This window comes from Sceloporus undulatus, chromosome 11 (genome assembly GCF_019175285.1).
Source record: "Sceloporus undulatus isolate JIND9_A2432 ecotype Alabama chromosome 11, SceUnd_v1.1, whole genome shotgun sequence".
NCBI lineage: Eukaryota > Metazoa > Chordata > Lepidosauria > Squamata > Phrynosomatidae > Sceloporus > Sceloporus undulatus.
The window spans coordinates 8,529,271-8,546,403 of NC_056532.1; the positions used below are offsets into that span (position 1 = coordinate 8,529,271).

At 46.4% G+C, this 17,133-nt stretch overlaps 1 protein-coding gene across 1 annotated transcript in view; it reads left to right on the plus strand.

Moving 5' to 3' along the window:
* MRM1 (mitochondrial rRNA methyltransferase 1) overlaps positions 1-5,748 on the plus strand; it is a 7,719-nt gene extending 1,971 nt beyond the window's left edge. The window contains 6 exon segments of the mRNA XM_042442259.1: positions 222-315; positions 3,415-3,476; positions 3,478-3,512; positions 3,515-3,532; positions 3,994-4,113; positions 4,235-5,748. Of these exon segments, the coding sequence (XP_042298193.1) occupies positions 222-315; positions 3,415-3,476; positions 3,478-3,512; positions 3,515-3,532; positions 3,994-4,113; positions 4,235-4,281 (376 nt within the window). The 3' untranslated portion in view covers positions 4,282-5,748.
* Positions 5,749-17,133: the final 11,385 nt, after the last annotated feature.

Here is a 17,133-nt window from a genome sequence, read left to right on the forward strand (position 1 = left end):
ACCTAGAACTTCCTAGAGAAAACCTTTATGCATTTGTAGGTCCTCCAGCCTGATCCTGTGATCAACCTCTGGCAGATGTTGACCATAGAGTTGCACCTGGAGATTCCTATTGACATCTAAGTGTCCCATTTTGGGACCCATTTTGAAGCGACCCCACTTCAAAGTGGACCACTACATTTTGTTTTGTATTGAAACCTTTGTAATTCCGTTTCTGTTCGCAGCTGCCCCTTGACTCCCGTGGTCAGCAAAGCCAGCTCTGGAGCCATGGAAGTCTTAGATGTGTTCAGCACCGACGATCTGCAAGGGTTTCTCAAGGTACAGTAATGCCTTTGCTGGTGATAATACCCATCATCCTGAGATGCCGAAGGTGTACGATGTGCACCTTTGTTGTGATCCACCATGACTCCCTTAGGTTGAAGTCAAGTCGACTTCAACCTAAGGGCATACTCCGGTACTCCATCCATGGAGTTATCTTGCCAAGATATGTCCAGAGGGGGTTTGCCATGGCCTTCCCATGAGGCTGAGAGAGTGTGATTTGTCCAAAGTCACCCAGTGGGTTTAATGGGTAAACTGGGAACCGAGCCCTGGCCTTAGGGTCACCATAAGCTGGAAACGACTTGAAGGCACACAACAGAACTGCCTCCAGAGTGTAGACAGTTCTGATCTGGAGGGATCTCTGGATCTCTTGAGTGGATTCTCCTTTATCTCTGATCTTCTTGGCTGTTGGAGGCTGCTCTGCATTGTTTGGTCACAGGATGGCAGCATTGCAGAGTACATTGAAAATAGCTAGTATTTCTTTTCTCCTTGGAGGTTTAAGCAAGAAATAAAGGCCCCAATGCTTTAAAGGCACCAGATCCCATCTGATCTTGGAAGCTAAGCAGGCTTAGCCCAGGTTAGTACATGGAATGGAGACCCCCCTCCAAGGAATCCCAAGTGCTGTTCACTCTATTTCAGAGGAAAGAGCTGGCAAAACCGACCTCTGAGTATTCCTTGCCTAGGAAAAATCCCTACTTGATGATACAAATGCAAACACAGAGTACATGAAAGCACAATTTGAAATGGACCAAATGTATCGAATGAGCTTTATCAGTTGCATCTACACTGTAAAAGTAATGCAGTTTGACACCATGGCTCCATCCTATTGAATCCTGGGATTTGCAGAAGAAGGCTAAAGACCTTTGTTATTGTTGTTGCTTGCCTTCAAGTCATTTCTGACATTTACGGCGATGCGAAGGTAGCCCTATAATGGGGTTTTCATGGCAAGGTTTGTTCAGAGGGGGTTTGCCCTTGCCTTCCCTTGAGGCTGAGACAGTGTGACTTGCCCAAAGTCACCCAATGGGTTTCCATGGTTGAGCCAGGATTGAAACTGTGGTTTCCAGAGTCGTCGTCCAATGCTCAAATCACTACATCAACTTCAACCTGGTTCATGTAATACTACCAATCCTAGGATACCATAAAATGGAGCAACAGCACTGAAAGAGGAGTCAAACTGCATCATTTCTGCAGTGTAGATGCACCCCAGGACGGACTTTTAACAACGTCCCACCAAAGAATGAACAAGTCCCCAGGATATCTTTGGGGAGTGTGTTTCGCTGTCCAAACGCAATGACCCATCTGCCCTGCAATCTGTGGATTATGGGGGACTCTGTGCCAGCTTTCCATTTGAGGACAGACATCATAAAGAGCCCATAAAAAAAGAGCTCCTCGACTTAATTGAAACATCCGTGCCCGTCGCTTCCGCTCCGATATAAAGTGCAATTTATGAACGTTTGGGCCGCCGAGGCGTTCCCTTTAATTGGGTCCACATTGGCCGGCTTAACCTCTGTGGCTCGGTGGGCAATAAATTCCAGCGGCGTTCCAGCCTGAAAAAGTGCCGATTTTTCAGAAAAATGAGAGAGGGCGAGTGCCAAGATTTCCATCCTCTCCTTTTTTCGCTTTCCATTTTGCAGAAATGGATTACAGTCATTAACTGGGTGGTCGAGGGATGAACTGGGAGCATAAATACAGAGCATTGGGCGTAAGAGTTGCTTTTGTGGGTCCATTCAAGGAGGTGGATGGAGTCCGACGTCTGGGTGGCTATGGTGGCATCCACGCTAAATGGGCTTTCTTTTGGATGAGAGGTCTGACCAGAGCCAGGAGCGGGCGGCATGCCCTTTTTATGATTCTATAGAGCTTTGCTCCTTCCTAAGTGTAGAGAATTGTGTCCCAGAAAGTGTCGTTCTTCTTTAAAACAAGGTGCCCAGCCTGTTGAAAAAAAAACCTTCCTGCAAGAATTATCTGGATGATCAGGAACTCCAGAACAATTTACCAGAGAGATAAAAGCCAAATGTGGTGCCACTGAACCAATGATATTTACAAAAAACGTTTCCAAATATATTTCCCCATTTCCTTCCTTCCTTCCTTCCTTCCTTCCTTCCTTCCTTCCTTCCTTCCTGCTTCCTTCCTTCCTCCCTGCCTCTTTTTCCCTCCCTCCCTTCCTCCTACCCTCTTTCCCTTCCTTGCTCTCTTCCTCCCTCCCTCTCTTCTTCCTCCCTCCCTCCCATCCTACCCTCTTTCCTCCCCTTCCTTTTTTCTCTCCTCCCTCCCCTCCCTCCCCTCTCTTCTTCCTCCCGTAATTCCGCTTTCCCTCCCTCGCTCTTTTCCTTCCTTCCTCCCTCCATCCCGTCTTTCCTCCCCGTCCCCTCCCGTCTTTTCCTTCCCCGCCGCCCTCTCTTCTTTCCTCCGTCCTTCCTTCCTTCCTCCTTCCCCTCCCTCCCCCCTACCTCCTTCTTTCTCTTCGTCCTCCTTTCCTTCCTTCCTTCCTTCCTTTCCCTCCTCCCTCCGCCCTCCATCCCTCCCTCCCTCACTTTCTTCTGCCCTTCCTTCCTTCCTTCCGTCCGTCCTGTCCTTCCTTCCCTCCCAGTCATGCTTTCCTTCCTTCCTCCCTTCCTCCTCCACCTGCCTCTTTGTTCCCTCCCTCCCTTCCTCCTACCCTCGTTCCCTCCTTGCTCCTCTTCCTCCCGTCCCCTTCCTTCTTCTCCCGCCCTCTGTCCCTCCGCCTCCCTCCCTCCCCTCCTACCCCGCTTGCCTCCCCCTCCCTCCTCCCTCCCTTCTCCTTCCTTCCGTCATTCCTCTTCCCTCCTCGCTCTTTCCTCCTCCTCCCTCCCTCCCTCCGTCGTTTCAAAAAAAAAAGGAAGAAAAAAAAAAAAAAAAATAAAAGCTCCTCCTCCTTCCTTCCTTCCTTCCGTCCTTTGCTTGTTCCCCGTCATTCATTGCTTCCTTCCTTCCTTTCCTTTCCCTCCCTCCCTCCCTTCCCTGCCTTCTGCCTTCCTTCCTTCCTTCTTCCTTCCTCTTTCCCCCTCCCTCCCCCTTCTCTCTCCCCCCTCTCTCTTCCTCTCCCTTCCTAACCTCTCTCTTTTTTTCTCCCAATAAAAGACAAAATCTGAAGAAGGCTGGGAAGTGTTGGGCACAGTTGCCCATGCCAAGGACCCAGAGGGTCCCTGTTGTGAGCTGCTTAGATTTCCGCTGGACGAAGCGACCATCTTGGTGTTGGGTACGTAAAACGTCTGGCAAGACATAATGCGTAGTGTAGGTATTCAGTAGCCGCAATCGCAGTGCAAGACCTCTGCTTTGATTTTGCAGTTTTAGGGCTAGATCTGGTTAGTATAAACTGGAGGAGGCCCACTGAGTGATGAATACTTGGTCAGGCAATACTTGGATGAATCTGATGGATTTAGTGCATTAGAGTAATTGGACTAAAATTGGGTTTAGACTTGTAGTTCTCTAATGGTGAGTCAAGACCCCCAAGGAGACAGGAGAGTTGCTTATGCGACTTAGATCCAAAACGCATTGCAGAAATAATCCAGTTTGAGACCACTTTAACTGCCCTGGCTCAGTGCTAGGGAATCTGGGGATTGTAGCTGATTGTAGCACTAGAGCTGTCTCCAACAGAAAAGTTTAGTTTAGGATTTAGGATTAAATTCAGGATTAAAAAGAGGATTTTTGCCTCTGCAGGAAATGAGGGCCATGGGCTTTCTCCGGAAACAAGCAGCTTGTGTCAAAGGATGCTAACTATCTCTCCAGGGAGATTGCTGGAACCTGGGATCGAATCCTTAAATGTCTCGGTCGCAGCGGGTAAGAAATGCCACCTTTGCCACCAGCCATGCCTTTAGCGCATTTTGCATTTGAGAAAGAAAGAAAAAATGCTCGAGAACATTAAACTGATCATCTTTCTTTTCTTTTCTTCTCTTTGCAGGGATTCTTTTGCATTCGATATGTGCCCAAAAATTGAAATCATCATGAAGCTCTCACATTTTTGAAGGATGCAGACGAAATATCTGTATGAACTGAAGGCAGTTTTCCTGGACATGAGAAAAAATATATTGGGCAGAATCCTCTTATCACAGTATACATTACATAACTTTACATATCCTTCTGTAAATATCAGAGGTATCAAGATACTCTGCTAGTGAACTGCAAAGACATTCCCTCTGCAAGTTGCTCACTAGCCTCTTGTTAATATAGGCTGCGTCTGCACTGTAGAAATAATCCGGTTTGACACGACTTTCATTGCCATGGATCCATCCTGTGAATTCCTGGGATTTGTAGTTTGTTGTGGCACTGGGTGCTCTCCGGTCAAGAAGGCTATATGTCTCACAAACTACACATTCGAGAACTCCTTTGCACTGAGCCACGGCAAGGAAAGCGGTGCCAAACCGGATTATTTCTGCAGTTTGGATGCAGCTTTATGAATTAGGAAAGAATATTAATACCTTGGTGTGAGATTTATCCCTGTTTTATTTCTGGAAGGGAAAGAAGAAGCATCGGACTCTAGATGGCAGTGGCAATCCATGCTTTGGTTTTGCTCCGTTTGGGGAGGAAAAAGGCCAAATAAAATAGGTTATCGCAAGACGTTATAACATCTCTCCTCGCCGGCACCAGGAGATGAGAATAAGACACATTTCTATATCGTCGGCGTCTAGATCTGGCTCTCGGTGTATTCCCCTTGTGCCCCGTAACACGACAGCCCTAAAAATGGAATACCTTTCCGAAGGCGAAGGTTTCCATCTTGTCCTGATCACTCGCCGTGATTGCTTTTCCATTTTTATGGGGTCCAGTTGTTCCCTCGACCGAAACGGAAATAGCAAAGCATGGGTCGAGATGATATTCTCTTTCATTCGGTTGAACGGAGGAATGGGTTTTCCGGTGACCCCGGTGCCATGGTCCCATTTGGAGGACGGAATGATTTGATTCCCAGACTGGCTTTTCTCCAGCCTGCATAGCGATGTTTCTGAAATCCTATTAGTCGTTTCCTTTTTGGCAATCTTTGCATAGATTCAGATTCAAGAGGCTTGTCATACGGTACAAAACCCTGAAAGGGCTCTGGAAGCGCCAACCGGATTAGGATGTGTCTGCGGGGGGTTTATGGCAATCCTAAAGCGGACCTATCACGGGGTTTTCTTGGCAACGTTTCTGCAGAGGAGGCTTGCCATGGCCATCCTCTGAGGCTGAGAGAGTGTGACTTGACGTCTTAACAAAGTATAAGGTGTCCTTGGAAGCCACCTTGGCCTGATGAAGAAACCAGTGGAGCTTCAAAAGCTTGCATGGTGTATTTTGTTCACTTTGGTTGATCAGATAAAGGTACAGTAGTTCCCTTGGTATCTGCGTTGGTTTGGTTCCAGGACTCCGAAATCTTCAGATGTTCAAGTCCCATTAAATCCAATGGGTAGTAAAACAGTGTCCTATATATAAGATGGCAAAAAATCAATGTGTGTGTGTGTGTGTATATATATATATATATATATATATATGGAATGTTTTCAAACTGTGGATGCTTGAATCTATGGGTAAAGAATCCATGGATATGGAGGGCTGACTATCATTGTTTTGTGGATTTGGGATGTTATTGTACATCATCATCATCATCACAGTTGTCCCTCTGTATCCATAGATTCAAGCCTTCGCTTTTGATTGTATATGTTCAAAGGTATCATCCTTTGGTGAAATGCGTATTGTAAATAAACTATTATTATTATTATTACTATTATTACTATTATTATTAATCACCCTCTTCTTTCCTCTCCTCTCCTCCTTGGACTCTTCCGGCTAAATAAGCGATACCTTTTGGGCGACGTTTGGGATCCTCTCGCCGCACCGGAACGATCATCGGCGTCTGTAAATGTAATCAACCTTGAGGTCTTGTTACTTTCACAGGTGCAATTAACATTACCATCTGCTAATCCGTGATTAATGATGTTTACAAATACGCGACAACTTGTTGTTTTATTATTATTATTTAAAAAAAACCACGTCGATGCTTATTTTTCTGTCTCCTCTCGGTTCGCTTTGGTAAATAACCGCGTGTCCCATTAAAGAGCGGAAAGGTGTCGGAACGGTTTCCCCCGACGGAGGGTGCCCCATGCCCTGCTGTTAATGCGCCGAACACATGTTCCGTTTTCGTCATTCGCGAGCGCTGTTTAAACTTCGGACCAGCTGCGGCGATGACAGAATCGGAGCCGGGGGGGGTTCAGCATTGCAAAATGGGAACCTAATTGCCAAGGCAGGTGCCAACGGTGCCAACTGTGAATTAGTCGGGGAGACCCAAGAATGGAAGCTTCCTTGGGAATGGCATATGGCATGCCTTGAAAGCGAATTCCCTCTTCAACCCATCTCAACCCTTGAGTGACGCGATAATGAAGTGGCACGTTTTGTTTTTGTTTTCTGTGTTGTCTTGGATCCAGATGTTCCGTTTCCTAATTGTAGGAAAGGAATCCCTGGTCTTCTTAAGTCATTGTCGTTGTCATTGCGTGCCTTCAAGTTGTTTCTGACTTACGGCAAACCAAAGGGAAACTTTACAGGTGTATAGGCTCAGTCAAGGAAGCCACAACTGTCCTGGGTTTGCAAGACCTGTGGATAATGGGTTGACTTGGAGGTCTTTAATTTGTTGTTGTTGTTGTTGTGTGTCTTTAAGTTGTATCTGACTTAAGGCAACCCTGACGTAGGGTTTTCTTGGCAAGATTTGTTCAGAGGTGGTTTGCCATTGCTTTTCCCTGAGGCTGAGAGAGTGTGCAATGCCCATTCCAACACCATGCCATGCGTGAATACACACACATGCCTAAGATTATGGCCAAGCCGGGAATGAATTGGACCCTATCATGCCGGCTTTGACTTATGGCAACCCTAGCATGGCGTAGTGGTTTGAGTGTTGGACTGCGATGCTGGGGATCAGGGTTTGATTCCCAAGTCAGCCATGAAACCCATTGGGTGACTTTGGGCAAGTCACACTCTCTCAGCCTCAAAGGAAGGCCTGTGCAAACCTCCTTTGAACATATCTTGCCAAGAATGGCCCAGGATAGGTTTGCCATCAGTTGAAAACGACTTGCAGGCGCACGACAACAACACAATATTGGAGATGGATTAATAATGGATTATTGGTTTGATAGTGGTTTGAGCAAAAGATGATGATTCTGGAGATGAGTTTGAATTCCCTCTCGGCCATGAAACCTCATTGGGTGGCCCTGGGTAAGTCACACACTCTCAGCCTCAGAGGGAGGCCATGGCAAATGAAATGTGCCAAGAAAACCCTGTGATAGGTTTGACTTAGCGTCGCCATAGGTCCGAAATGACTTGAAGGCACACAGCATGGCATCATAGAGCCGGAAGAACGACTTATGGCGACCCTATCATAGGGTTTCCTTGGCAAGATTTGTTTGGAGGTGGTTTGCCATTGCTTTCCCCTGAGGCTGAGAGAGTGTGCCATGCCCATTCCAACACCACTCCATGTGCGAATACACACACTCTCTCTCGATATATATACACACACATAGTATATATATCCTCCTTGAATTTGGATTGTGCTAGGAATTCTGTACTTGCTCTTTTCCCCTAATGCTTGACATCTAACCGCGGAGTTAAATGAGATGCGCAAGGCTATGCGTTACCCACCAGAATAAATTAGGCGCTTGTTTTCGCCGATACATTCACAGTTTTCACCTAGTTTCATTAATACCTCCCTCGAATGAGACTGTTATTGCCTCTGGATCAAACCCCCTTCAATTTTCTCACCATTAACACCGGTGGCTAATACACATTTTAATACAAATGCTCCTCCTAAATGGCTGCTCGGCTCTCCTCTCCGGTTTAATGTTTCTTTTAAACGGAGGTTTCTGAAATGAGGAATGAAGGCAGACATGGGACTTTGATAAATATCCTTGCTGATCTCGAAAGCCAAGTTGCACTTTTCGGAGTGGAATTATCTTAATAGGAATTCGTTTTCGTTTTCCATGGTAGTATTTCACTTTATTCCACCTTCCAATGAGGTTTTACTTGTTTCATTTCTTCCAATGTGCATTGCAGCCTGAATGCCCAAAATGCACCGGATCACGTCCAATTGTGGAAACTAAGCAGAGTCGACCCAGGTTAGTTCTTGGAGGGGAGGCGAAACCGTATCTGAGGCTGCCTCTGCATTAAAGGATTAATGCAGCTTGGCTTTGCTCTAACTGTCCTGCGATCCTGGCATTTGTAGTTCTGCTGCGGCACCAGAACTCTCTGAAAGAGGAGCCTGAAGGACTACAAATCCCAGAATTCCACAGCGCTGGCCACACAAAGTGGGGTCAAACTGGATCGTTTCTGCAGTGTAGATGCAATCCGTGTCGTTTCTGCATCTGGTACCCAAGTTTCCATTAAAGAAGGGATGCTCAGGGTCACAACTGTTTGGTTAACTGAGTTTAACTGATAGATGTGGAAACTGTATTTCCATATCTATCTGTCTGTCTATCTATCTATCTATCTATCTATCTATCTATCTATCTATCTAGACTTTTCTGGCCTCTTGTATTAGCAAGGTATAGCTAATCTAATGGTTACAACCGATCCCTTATAGATGTATTAAATGTAATGCTGAAGCTCGGAGGGTTGCCCAGGTTGTGCCTATTTTCAATTTCGTTTCTCGATCTGAACTAGCGGAGAGTTTATTTATAATTAAAATACTTGAAAATATATAAGCTATATATATATATATATATGTGTGTGTGTGTGTCTCTTTTTCTCTGAAAAGGAGCATTTTCTTGGTAGGCATTTCAGCTCCTGGACCCTCGAAAAGATTATTATGTAAATCATTGCCCCCTCCTCTCCGTTCCTATCCAAAAACCATTATAATATTCAATTTCGGGAAGCGCTCTTGACCAGCTGCTGCTTCTTCTCTTAGAAATGAGCCTCTGTGATTGTTTACCAGGCCAAAAAAAGGAAAGGAAGGAGGAAAGAAATAATATGACAGGCATTTAGGATAAATCATATTGGAATGTAGGAGCTATCTATGTTTCATTTCCGAATCCGCCTGATAGATATCGGTAATGCGGAAAGCCCAGGGACTTAAGCCCACGGTAATGTAGGAAAGTCGGATACACGGACGGTCATTGCTGTCCGGAGGCGGCCATTTTGAAGCAGAGAAAGGCATCGAGTCAATACAAATAAATAGTCAACAAATCAGAAGCCCCATGTCCTGATTTGGTAGGGAAAATCCCAATGAATCCTTTGCCATCCCGCTTTCTCAACCGCGGTTAAAACGTCTCGGTTCCTTCCTCCTCTTCCCTCCTTTGTCCACAGCGCGCTTCCATTGCTACAAACTGAGTTTAAAATGCAAAATTAGGTTCCAGTAGGCAAGAGAGAGAAAGCATAGCGTAGTGGTTTGAGCGTCGGACTCCGGAGACCGGGGTTCGATTCCCGGCTTGGCCACGAAACCTATTGGATAACGTTGGGCATGTTGCACTCTCTCAGCCTCAGGGGAAGGCAATGCAACCCTCCTCTGAACACTTCTTGCCAAGAAGATGCTTAGGGTTGCCATAAGTTGGAAATGACTTGAAGGTGCAACGACAAAGGGATACCGCACTAGTGACTCAATTGAAGAACTGAGTTTGCAAGACTCAGTGAAACGTCTCTGATCATATTGAGGACCAAACAGGGATAAATAAAACACTTAGGGATCTCCAAAATCAAATGAGGAAGAACAGGAACAAAAATCTAGGACTTAATTATCTTTTTCACTAGTCTGGATGGGCCCTTTTTTTTTAGGTGTATGTATGTGTTAAAAGTGGGGCATGGAGAATACGGATTATAGTCGATGGGATGGATTGAGGATACGCCGCACGTGCGAAAGGCCCACGGATTGGAAAGAGACCGATTTGCCCACGCCGGGGATCAAAATACAGATATATAGACATTTGTTCTTTCGATACGGCAGCGTCCGTTCGGTCAACAAGTTGCGGCTGTCAAGTTCGGCGCGCCCGCCGGCCAGGTTCTCAGTGCAAGGAAAATCCCCCCAAACAGACAATCGCCAACAGAGTCATCAATAGCGACGCAATGGCAGCTGCCTATTGATCCTAAGGCAGGGATGCTCCGAGCGAGAGCACGCTTTCTCTCCCTAGTGATTTGGGCTGACTATTGACAGGTTGAATTGGCTATCGGGGTCCTATTATGGGGACAGACGGCGGCTGGGGAGGGAATTGAGGCGGGGGGTTAGGGAAGAGAGAAGAAGAAGGCCCACTGAGACTGGCATGAAGGGTGCAAAGGCGGGCGCAAAGGGCGCAAAGCTATTAGAGTCGTCTCCTTGCCACTGTTTTGCTCTTCAATGTGATCAGAGCAAAACAGAGAAACCATTGGTTGTTGCAGTTGTCCGTCTGTAGCCACAGATTCTTTATCCATAGATGCAACCATCCACAGCTTGAAAATATTTGACCACGCACACACACACACACACACACACACACACACACATACACCAAATCACTAGGTACAGAAAGCGTGCTCTCGCTCGGAGCATCTCTGCCTTAGAATCAAGAGGCAGCTGCCGTTCGTTGAGATGTATATGTATGCGTATACACACACACACACACACACACATATATATATATAGGCCATTGCAATGAATGGGACTTGAGCATCTATGGAGCGGTCCTGGAACCAAACTTCAACAGGGCCCACTGTATTTCCAAAGTGCAATAACCTCGGTTCGGTCATTTGGGCTTGTAGTGAGCATTGGTCTTAATCCTGGATGCGACTCATGTTGGACTTCACAACTTGTTGGACTTCGCAAGACCCAGAAACCTTAGCCTTATGGCACCTCTATGAACATGAGGCCTCCAAGCATTCTGGGACATTAACTGCCCCATTCAGTACCATAACATCCCAAATCCACAAAACTGTGATACCTTTAACCGGCCAACCAAAACGCACAACATACACGATGCACCGTTTGCTATATGGCCAATACGGCTACCCCTGAATTTTGCAAACTTAGGGCGGCCATGGCTTCCTTGCTTGAATTGTAGGCTCCTTTGCTAGCAGATAAAATAACTGCCTTTCCATCTCGGGAGCCACGGCAAAGTTGCAAGAAGAAAGATACACAGTTGTTAAACATGGGGTGCCTCTTTTCCTTTCGGGGATCCAAACGGAGAGGAATATCTCTCCCCTTTCAATTTGGCTGCCGGGGGGATTTGGTGAACGAACGATGGAAAACAGACGAGTGGAGGCCTCTTCTTTATTTCCCCCCTGCGTTTTGGAGGAACCCCGTCTTCCTCTTCACAGCTGAGTATTTAATTAGGGCTGATGGTCGTTAGCATGTTCAATAACTACTCATTAGAAAGAGGAGGTGTCCGATGATCCGGCTTAGCCCCAAGCGCAGGGTTCGAGGAGGAGGAGGAGGGGGTTCATTAGGAAGGAAGCAATTTATTTTAGCAAGCCATGTGTACAGAAGCAAACCCTTTCCCTGGTTTTTTTTTCAAGGTTAAAGGGTTTTGTGGCTGTTTTAGGACGAGGTCTAGAGAGCTTGGCACGATGGGCCTTCAAGTCACCGGTCGATTCGTGGCAACCCCACAAACTTTGCAGGGTTCTCTTAACCAAGGCATCCTCAGAGATGGCTTTGCCAGGTCCTTCCTCTGAAACAGAGCCTACAGCACTTGGGATTTGTTGGTGGTCTTCCATCCAAGTATTAACCAGGGTTGACCCGCCTTAGCTTCCAGGATCAGATCGGCCAACTAAAGTGCGCAAAATATACTTTGCAAGCTTTCGAAGCTGGCATTTATTGCTTCCGGGGTGAAATATGTAAAGTCAAATGCAAAGCTGGGTGCTCCAAGTACCTGCATACCTTAGCGATTGTGCGATTTGATAAAATATCCTTCGATTGTGTCCTTTGGGAATCCTACACGCCGTCCCACGTTATCTTGCAAAGCAACGCCCAAACCTTTGCGTTTCAAATCTTTCCGAAAGAGAGTTCAACCGGAGATGTTGAGGATTTGGAGGCCACATTTTGCAAATGAAACATCGCACAAGGGATGCTTTACGGCAAACGGCAACCTTTACTGCCTTCGCGGTTTTTGTGCCGTCCAAAACCGACTCCATCTTGCGAGATAAGCCTCCTTTATGCAAATGTTTGTTAGTACAATTGCTTGGAGGAGGATAGAAAGAAGGGAAAGAAGCAAAGGGAGGAGAAACCAGGTTGGACTCCAAAGGCATTAATGATAAAACGGCATTATTTTTCCATGTGCAAAGGCACTTTTTACATACGTTGGGCATTGGGGAGGATAGGAGGCAAAATTTATGCATGCCAAGATAATTTCACGCTGACGCTAAGCTCATGTCGGGCGCCATTCAAAAGTCAACACATACAAGGTTTCTTTTGTGCTCTGCTGAAGATCTGGAGCGAAAACACATGCATATATATATGTGGCCAGGTAGAGGCGCGCATGTGCCACAGAGACGCACAAAACAGCCTTGCCTAGGGTCAAAACAGAAGATAACAAGTTCTTAATTGCAAACCACTTATTGCACACACACATTCCTTTTTTCTGTTCTCTCGCCGGAGAAGCTATCAAGCCGATCCAACAGTATCTCACCTCTTTTATACACAAATACATGCATTTGTGCGCCTGGCGTACAATTGGCTCCCTTCCGGCTGACGTGACCCCTAGACACCGGCTTTTGCATGACAAAAAAAGAGGCCCTACCTCGATGGGTTGTGTGTTTTCCATTTTCATTTCGACCTCGTCGGATTCCTTACCTTTGTCTATCACTTCGCCGCCACCACAAACCACAAACCTCTCCAAAATTCATGGAGGGAAATAACCCTGGAAAGGATCAAGATTAAGGACTGTGGCCAGCATGGCGTAAGTTGTTGTTAGTGTTGGACTATGGCTCTGGAGACCAGGGTTCGAGTCCCTGCTCAGCCATATATATCATGATCCAGAGTTATCTATCTATAGATAATATACAGTCGGCCCGCCTTATCGCGGGGGATCCGTTCCGGACCCCCCCCGCGTAAGGCGAATTCTGCCTATCTCAAGCCCCATTGGAAAACATGGCGCGTGGAGCTCCATGGGCGTTGTGCCCCATTCAATTTGAATGGTGACGTTTCTGCCCCATGCGTTCCCCGCAGCTTGAGCGCAAGCTCAAGTATGTGTAAAGCGCGCCCACGTATGACGCGGGCACACTGTACTTTCAGCAACAAAAACACACGTATATATAGAACTCAACATGGTGTAATGCAATATTCCCAACTCTGGTCCTTCAGGTGTTTTGGACTTCAGCTCCCAGAAGCATCCACCATCTTGGCCAACGGTCCTATGATCTGGAAGCTGAAGTCCAAAACACCTGGAAGGGAAGAGTTTGGGAACCATAGTTTGAGCGTCGACTAGGACTGAAGACCAGGGTTCGATTCCCGTTCAGCCAAGAAAGCCATTGGACCTTGTGCAAATTGCGCTCTCTCAGCCCAAAGGACGGCAATGGCAAACGTGCCAAGAAAACCCCCAGGATAGGTTTGCCTTAGGGTCGCCGTAAGTCGGAAACGACTCGGAGGCACACAACAACAAGAACCATTCTTGGGAGTCGGGCCACTTCTTTGATACTCTTGCAGCTGCGTGGGAATACTGAGATTTATTGTCGAGGTGGACGCCTTTCGACGGAGGGTCGGTTTCGGTGCGTTAATTACGAAACCCTAAAGCTATCTGTATTTAACGTCCCATTTTTGTCAAATTTGTGGAGGAATGAGGAGGGGACGATGAAGAGGGACCGGAGAGGAGAGGCCTCCAACGGAGAACCCGGCGCAATTAAAACTCCCGAATGTAGAGGAGACTAATTGCAAAGGGATACACAAATAGTTATCATGCCGACTAATTAGCGAGCCGGCTTCAGTGTTTCTGGCCTTGATTAATCCTGACTATGTGTTAATAAGTTATGGAAATGGGTTGTAACTTGTGAATATATACTATTTGCTCCGCTCTCCGCCTTGGGGTGCATGAGATCTCCCCCGTGCGTCCCGCGGAGGGTGCGCACAAACCAACTCACTTCATGCCTGAGATATGTGGGCCGACGCTTTGCAGCCTGTTTGGGGCCCAATTTATCTTTTTTTAAAACTGGTTGGCCAGGGATCGGGAAAAGCTATCACTTAAACTGTTAAGGCCACCCAAACATAGCACTGGTTTTCCACCTCCATCCGAGTCAAAACTCTGAAAGTGTCATTTTCTTACCCCGGCTCCAAATTTCTACCACTCAGGTAACACTTTGACAAACTTCAGAAATCAGAGCATAGGCATCCACAAAAAGGGAATGTAAACACAGCAAATAAGAAGACCAATGTTCATGTCTACCTTAATGTTCAATTCGGAGCATTCAGGTTTGTTGTGGTTGTGTGTCTTCAAGCCATTCCTGACTTATTCGGCAACCCTAAGGCGAAACCTATCATGGGGTTTTCTTGGCACGGTTTGTTCAGAGGAGAGCTTGCCGTGGGCCGAGAGACTGTGACTACCACCAAAGTCACCCAAAACTTGGTTCTCCTTCAGTTCAAACAAAGCTCTCATCCGTTCTCTAATATCACTTCACGTGTTTTCCCTTTAGATAAGAAATTGTGGGGGTCTTCATTCGAAGCACCTTGAGGACCAAAGGTTTCTTCACCTACCCAACAGCACTTGAGATCGCACTACAAATGGTTGTATCTTCCTTCCCTATCCGTTGCATGCGCCCGTTCTCTGAGCGATTAAAAATGAGATCTGGTGCCCCGATTTTGGATCGTTCGGAGCTCCCAGCCGGGAGAAAAACGACGCTCGCTTTTTCGCGCCATCTTTCAAGGTGCCAAAAAGGGACGTCAACCCAACTTGTAACACAGATCAACTCCGCTGACACCACCTCCGTCGCGTCTGGATATTACGCCTTTATCTTTTGCGTTGAAAGGTAAGACTAATAGAAAATGTTAATGCCTATTCTGGGGGTAATGCCGTACATAAACGAACGACACGACGGGGGAAATGTAGATAAATCACACCGCGCGTTCGGAAAGTAATTGGTTGGGGAGTGGAAAACAAACAGGTTTGGCAAGCCGTTGGCTGGGGGTTGTGTGTTGTGTTGTTGTTCTTTTTTTTTGGAGGGGATGGAATAGTGTTGACCTCTAGGTTTTTGGTTGCAAGCGGTCGGAGGCTGGAAACTTTTCTGCCTTGGTAAGATCTTTGTGAGCAAGGTCCAGGAATCTAGTTGCAAGCAACCCATGTAAGTGGAGATCAAAATCCATCAATTTCATTTGCGTTGAGTTGTTGTTGGTTCTTTAAGGCATCATCCTTTCCATCCCAATATGGGGAAATGTGAGAAGTTTGTACATTTCTCCCAAAAAATGAAAGGAAATCCGCACTTGTGTTGTTGTTGTGTGCCTCAAGTGTTCCCAACTTATGGCAACCCTAAGGTGACTCTATCATGGGGTTTTTTGGGTTTCTTCGAGTTTTTGACGGGTTTGCCATGCATCCTCTGAGCTGAGAGTATGTGACTTGCCTCGGTTCCCATGGCTGAGTGGGATTTGAACCCTGTTCTTCAGAGTCCTAGTTAATGCTCAGACTGCAACAATCACTTAACGCATTGTGTCAAACTATGGCAGAGAGGCACCCCATTTCCACATAGATCCACATCTTCTCACAAGTGGCAACGCATTCTCAGTTCTGGTCAATGTTTGATCCAAGGTGTGGGAACTCTTTAACACTACGGTCGGCCTTTACAATCCATGGATATGAAAATATTATCATTTCAGGGGCTTGGAAATATTGAAAACATTGCATTCCAAAAAGCAAAATTTGATTTTGCCATTTTATATAAAGGATACCATTTTTACTCTATGGGACTTGAGTATCCACAGATTTTGATATCCACAGGGGTCCTGGAACCAAAACACCGGTGGATAGCAAAGGCTCACTGTATTCAATTTCTTCATTGTCGAGGCTGAATTGGTGTAGTTCCAGTGCGGTCATTTGTGTTTGTTTTTGCTTTACGTTCAGCATCAAGCCTGCCTTGGATACTTTCTCTTCCACCAGAAACATCTCGAAACATCTCAAGGGCTTTTCATAGAGAGGAAGATGAAGGTTTGTCCTCGCAGAAGGTCAACAAAGATCTCATGGTTCTAAGTTAGAAGAGATAGATTTCAATTGAGCATTGGAGGAAATTCTCGATGTGTAAGAGCAATTCAGTGATGAAACCAAGGACCTAGAAGTGGTGGGGTACTTACTTTCCATGGATGTCTCCAAAAAGGTTTGGACAATGTCTTGCTGGGGATGTACCAGCTGTAGAAAAAGGCTGAATAACTCCTGGTGGACTTCATATTGTTGTTGTTAGCTTGTCCTCGACTCCAACTCAGGGCGACCCTGTGGATGAGACATGTCCAAGAACCCTCATCCTTCACTGCTTTCCCAATCTTGCAAGCCCTGCCCATAACCCTGCCGATCGGTCTATCCATCGGTCTGTGGCTTCCTCTCTTTCTTTATCCTACCTTCCACTTCCTAGCATCGTTGTTTATTTCTAGTGACCCATGCCTTTTCTCATGATGTGGCCAAAGTACAATAGTCTCACCCTCGATCATCTAGCTTCCAAGGGGAGCTCTGCAAGAAACCCATTTGTTTAGTACCAGCAGGATTTCCTGCAGAAGAAGGCTGGGCCGCTCCTTGCTAAGATGCACCACGCTGGACTTTCTTGCTCCGCGAGTTCGACTCAATGGCCCTGCTTCAGAAAAAAGCCCTGCTTTTTAAAACTCTCCTTGGAAATAATTCATATCACCTCTTGGAAAGCGAGGAGCGCCATTGCATCCCTGCGCATGGAGGGCGAACTTAGCAGCCGTTGCCACAGCAACGCTAAACG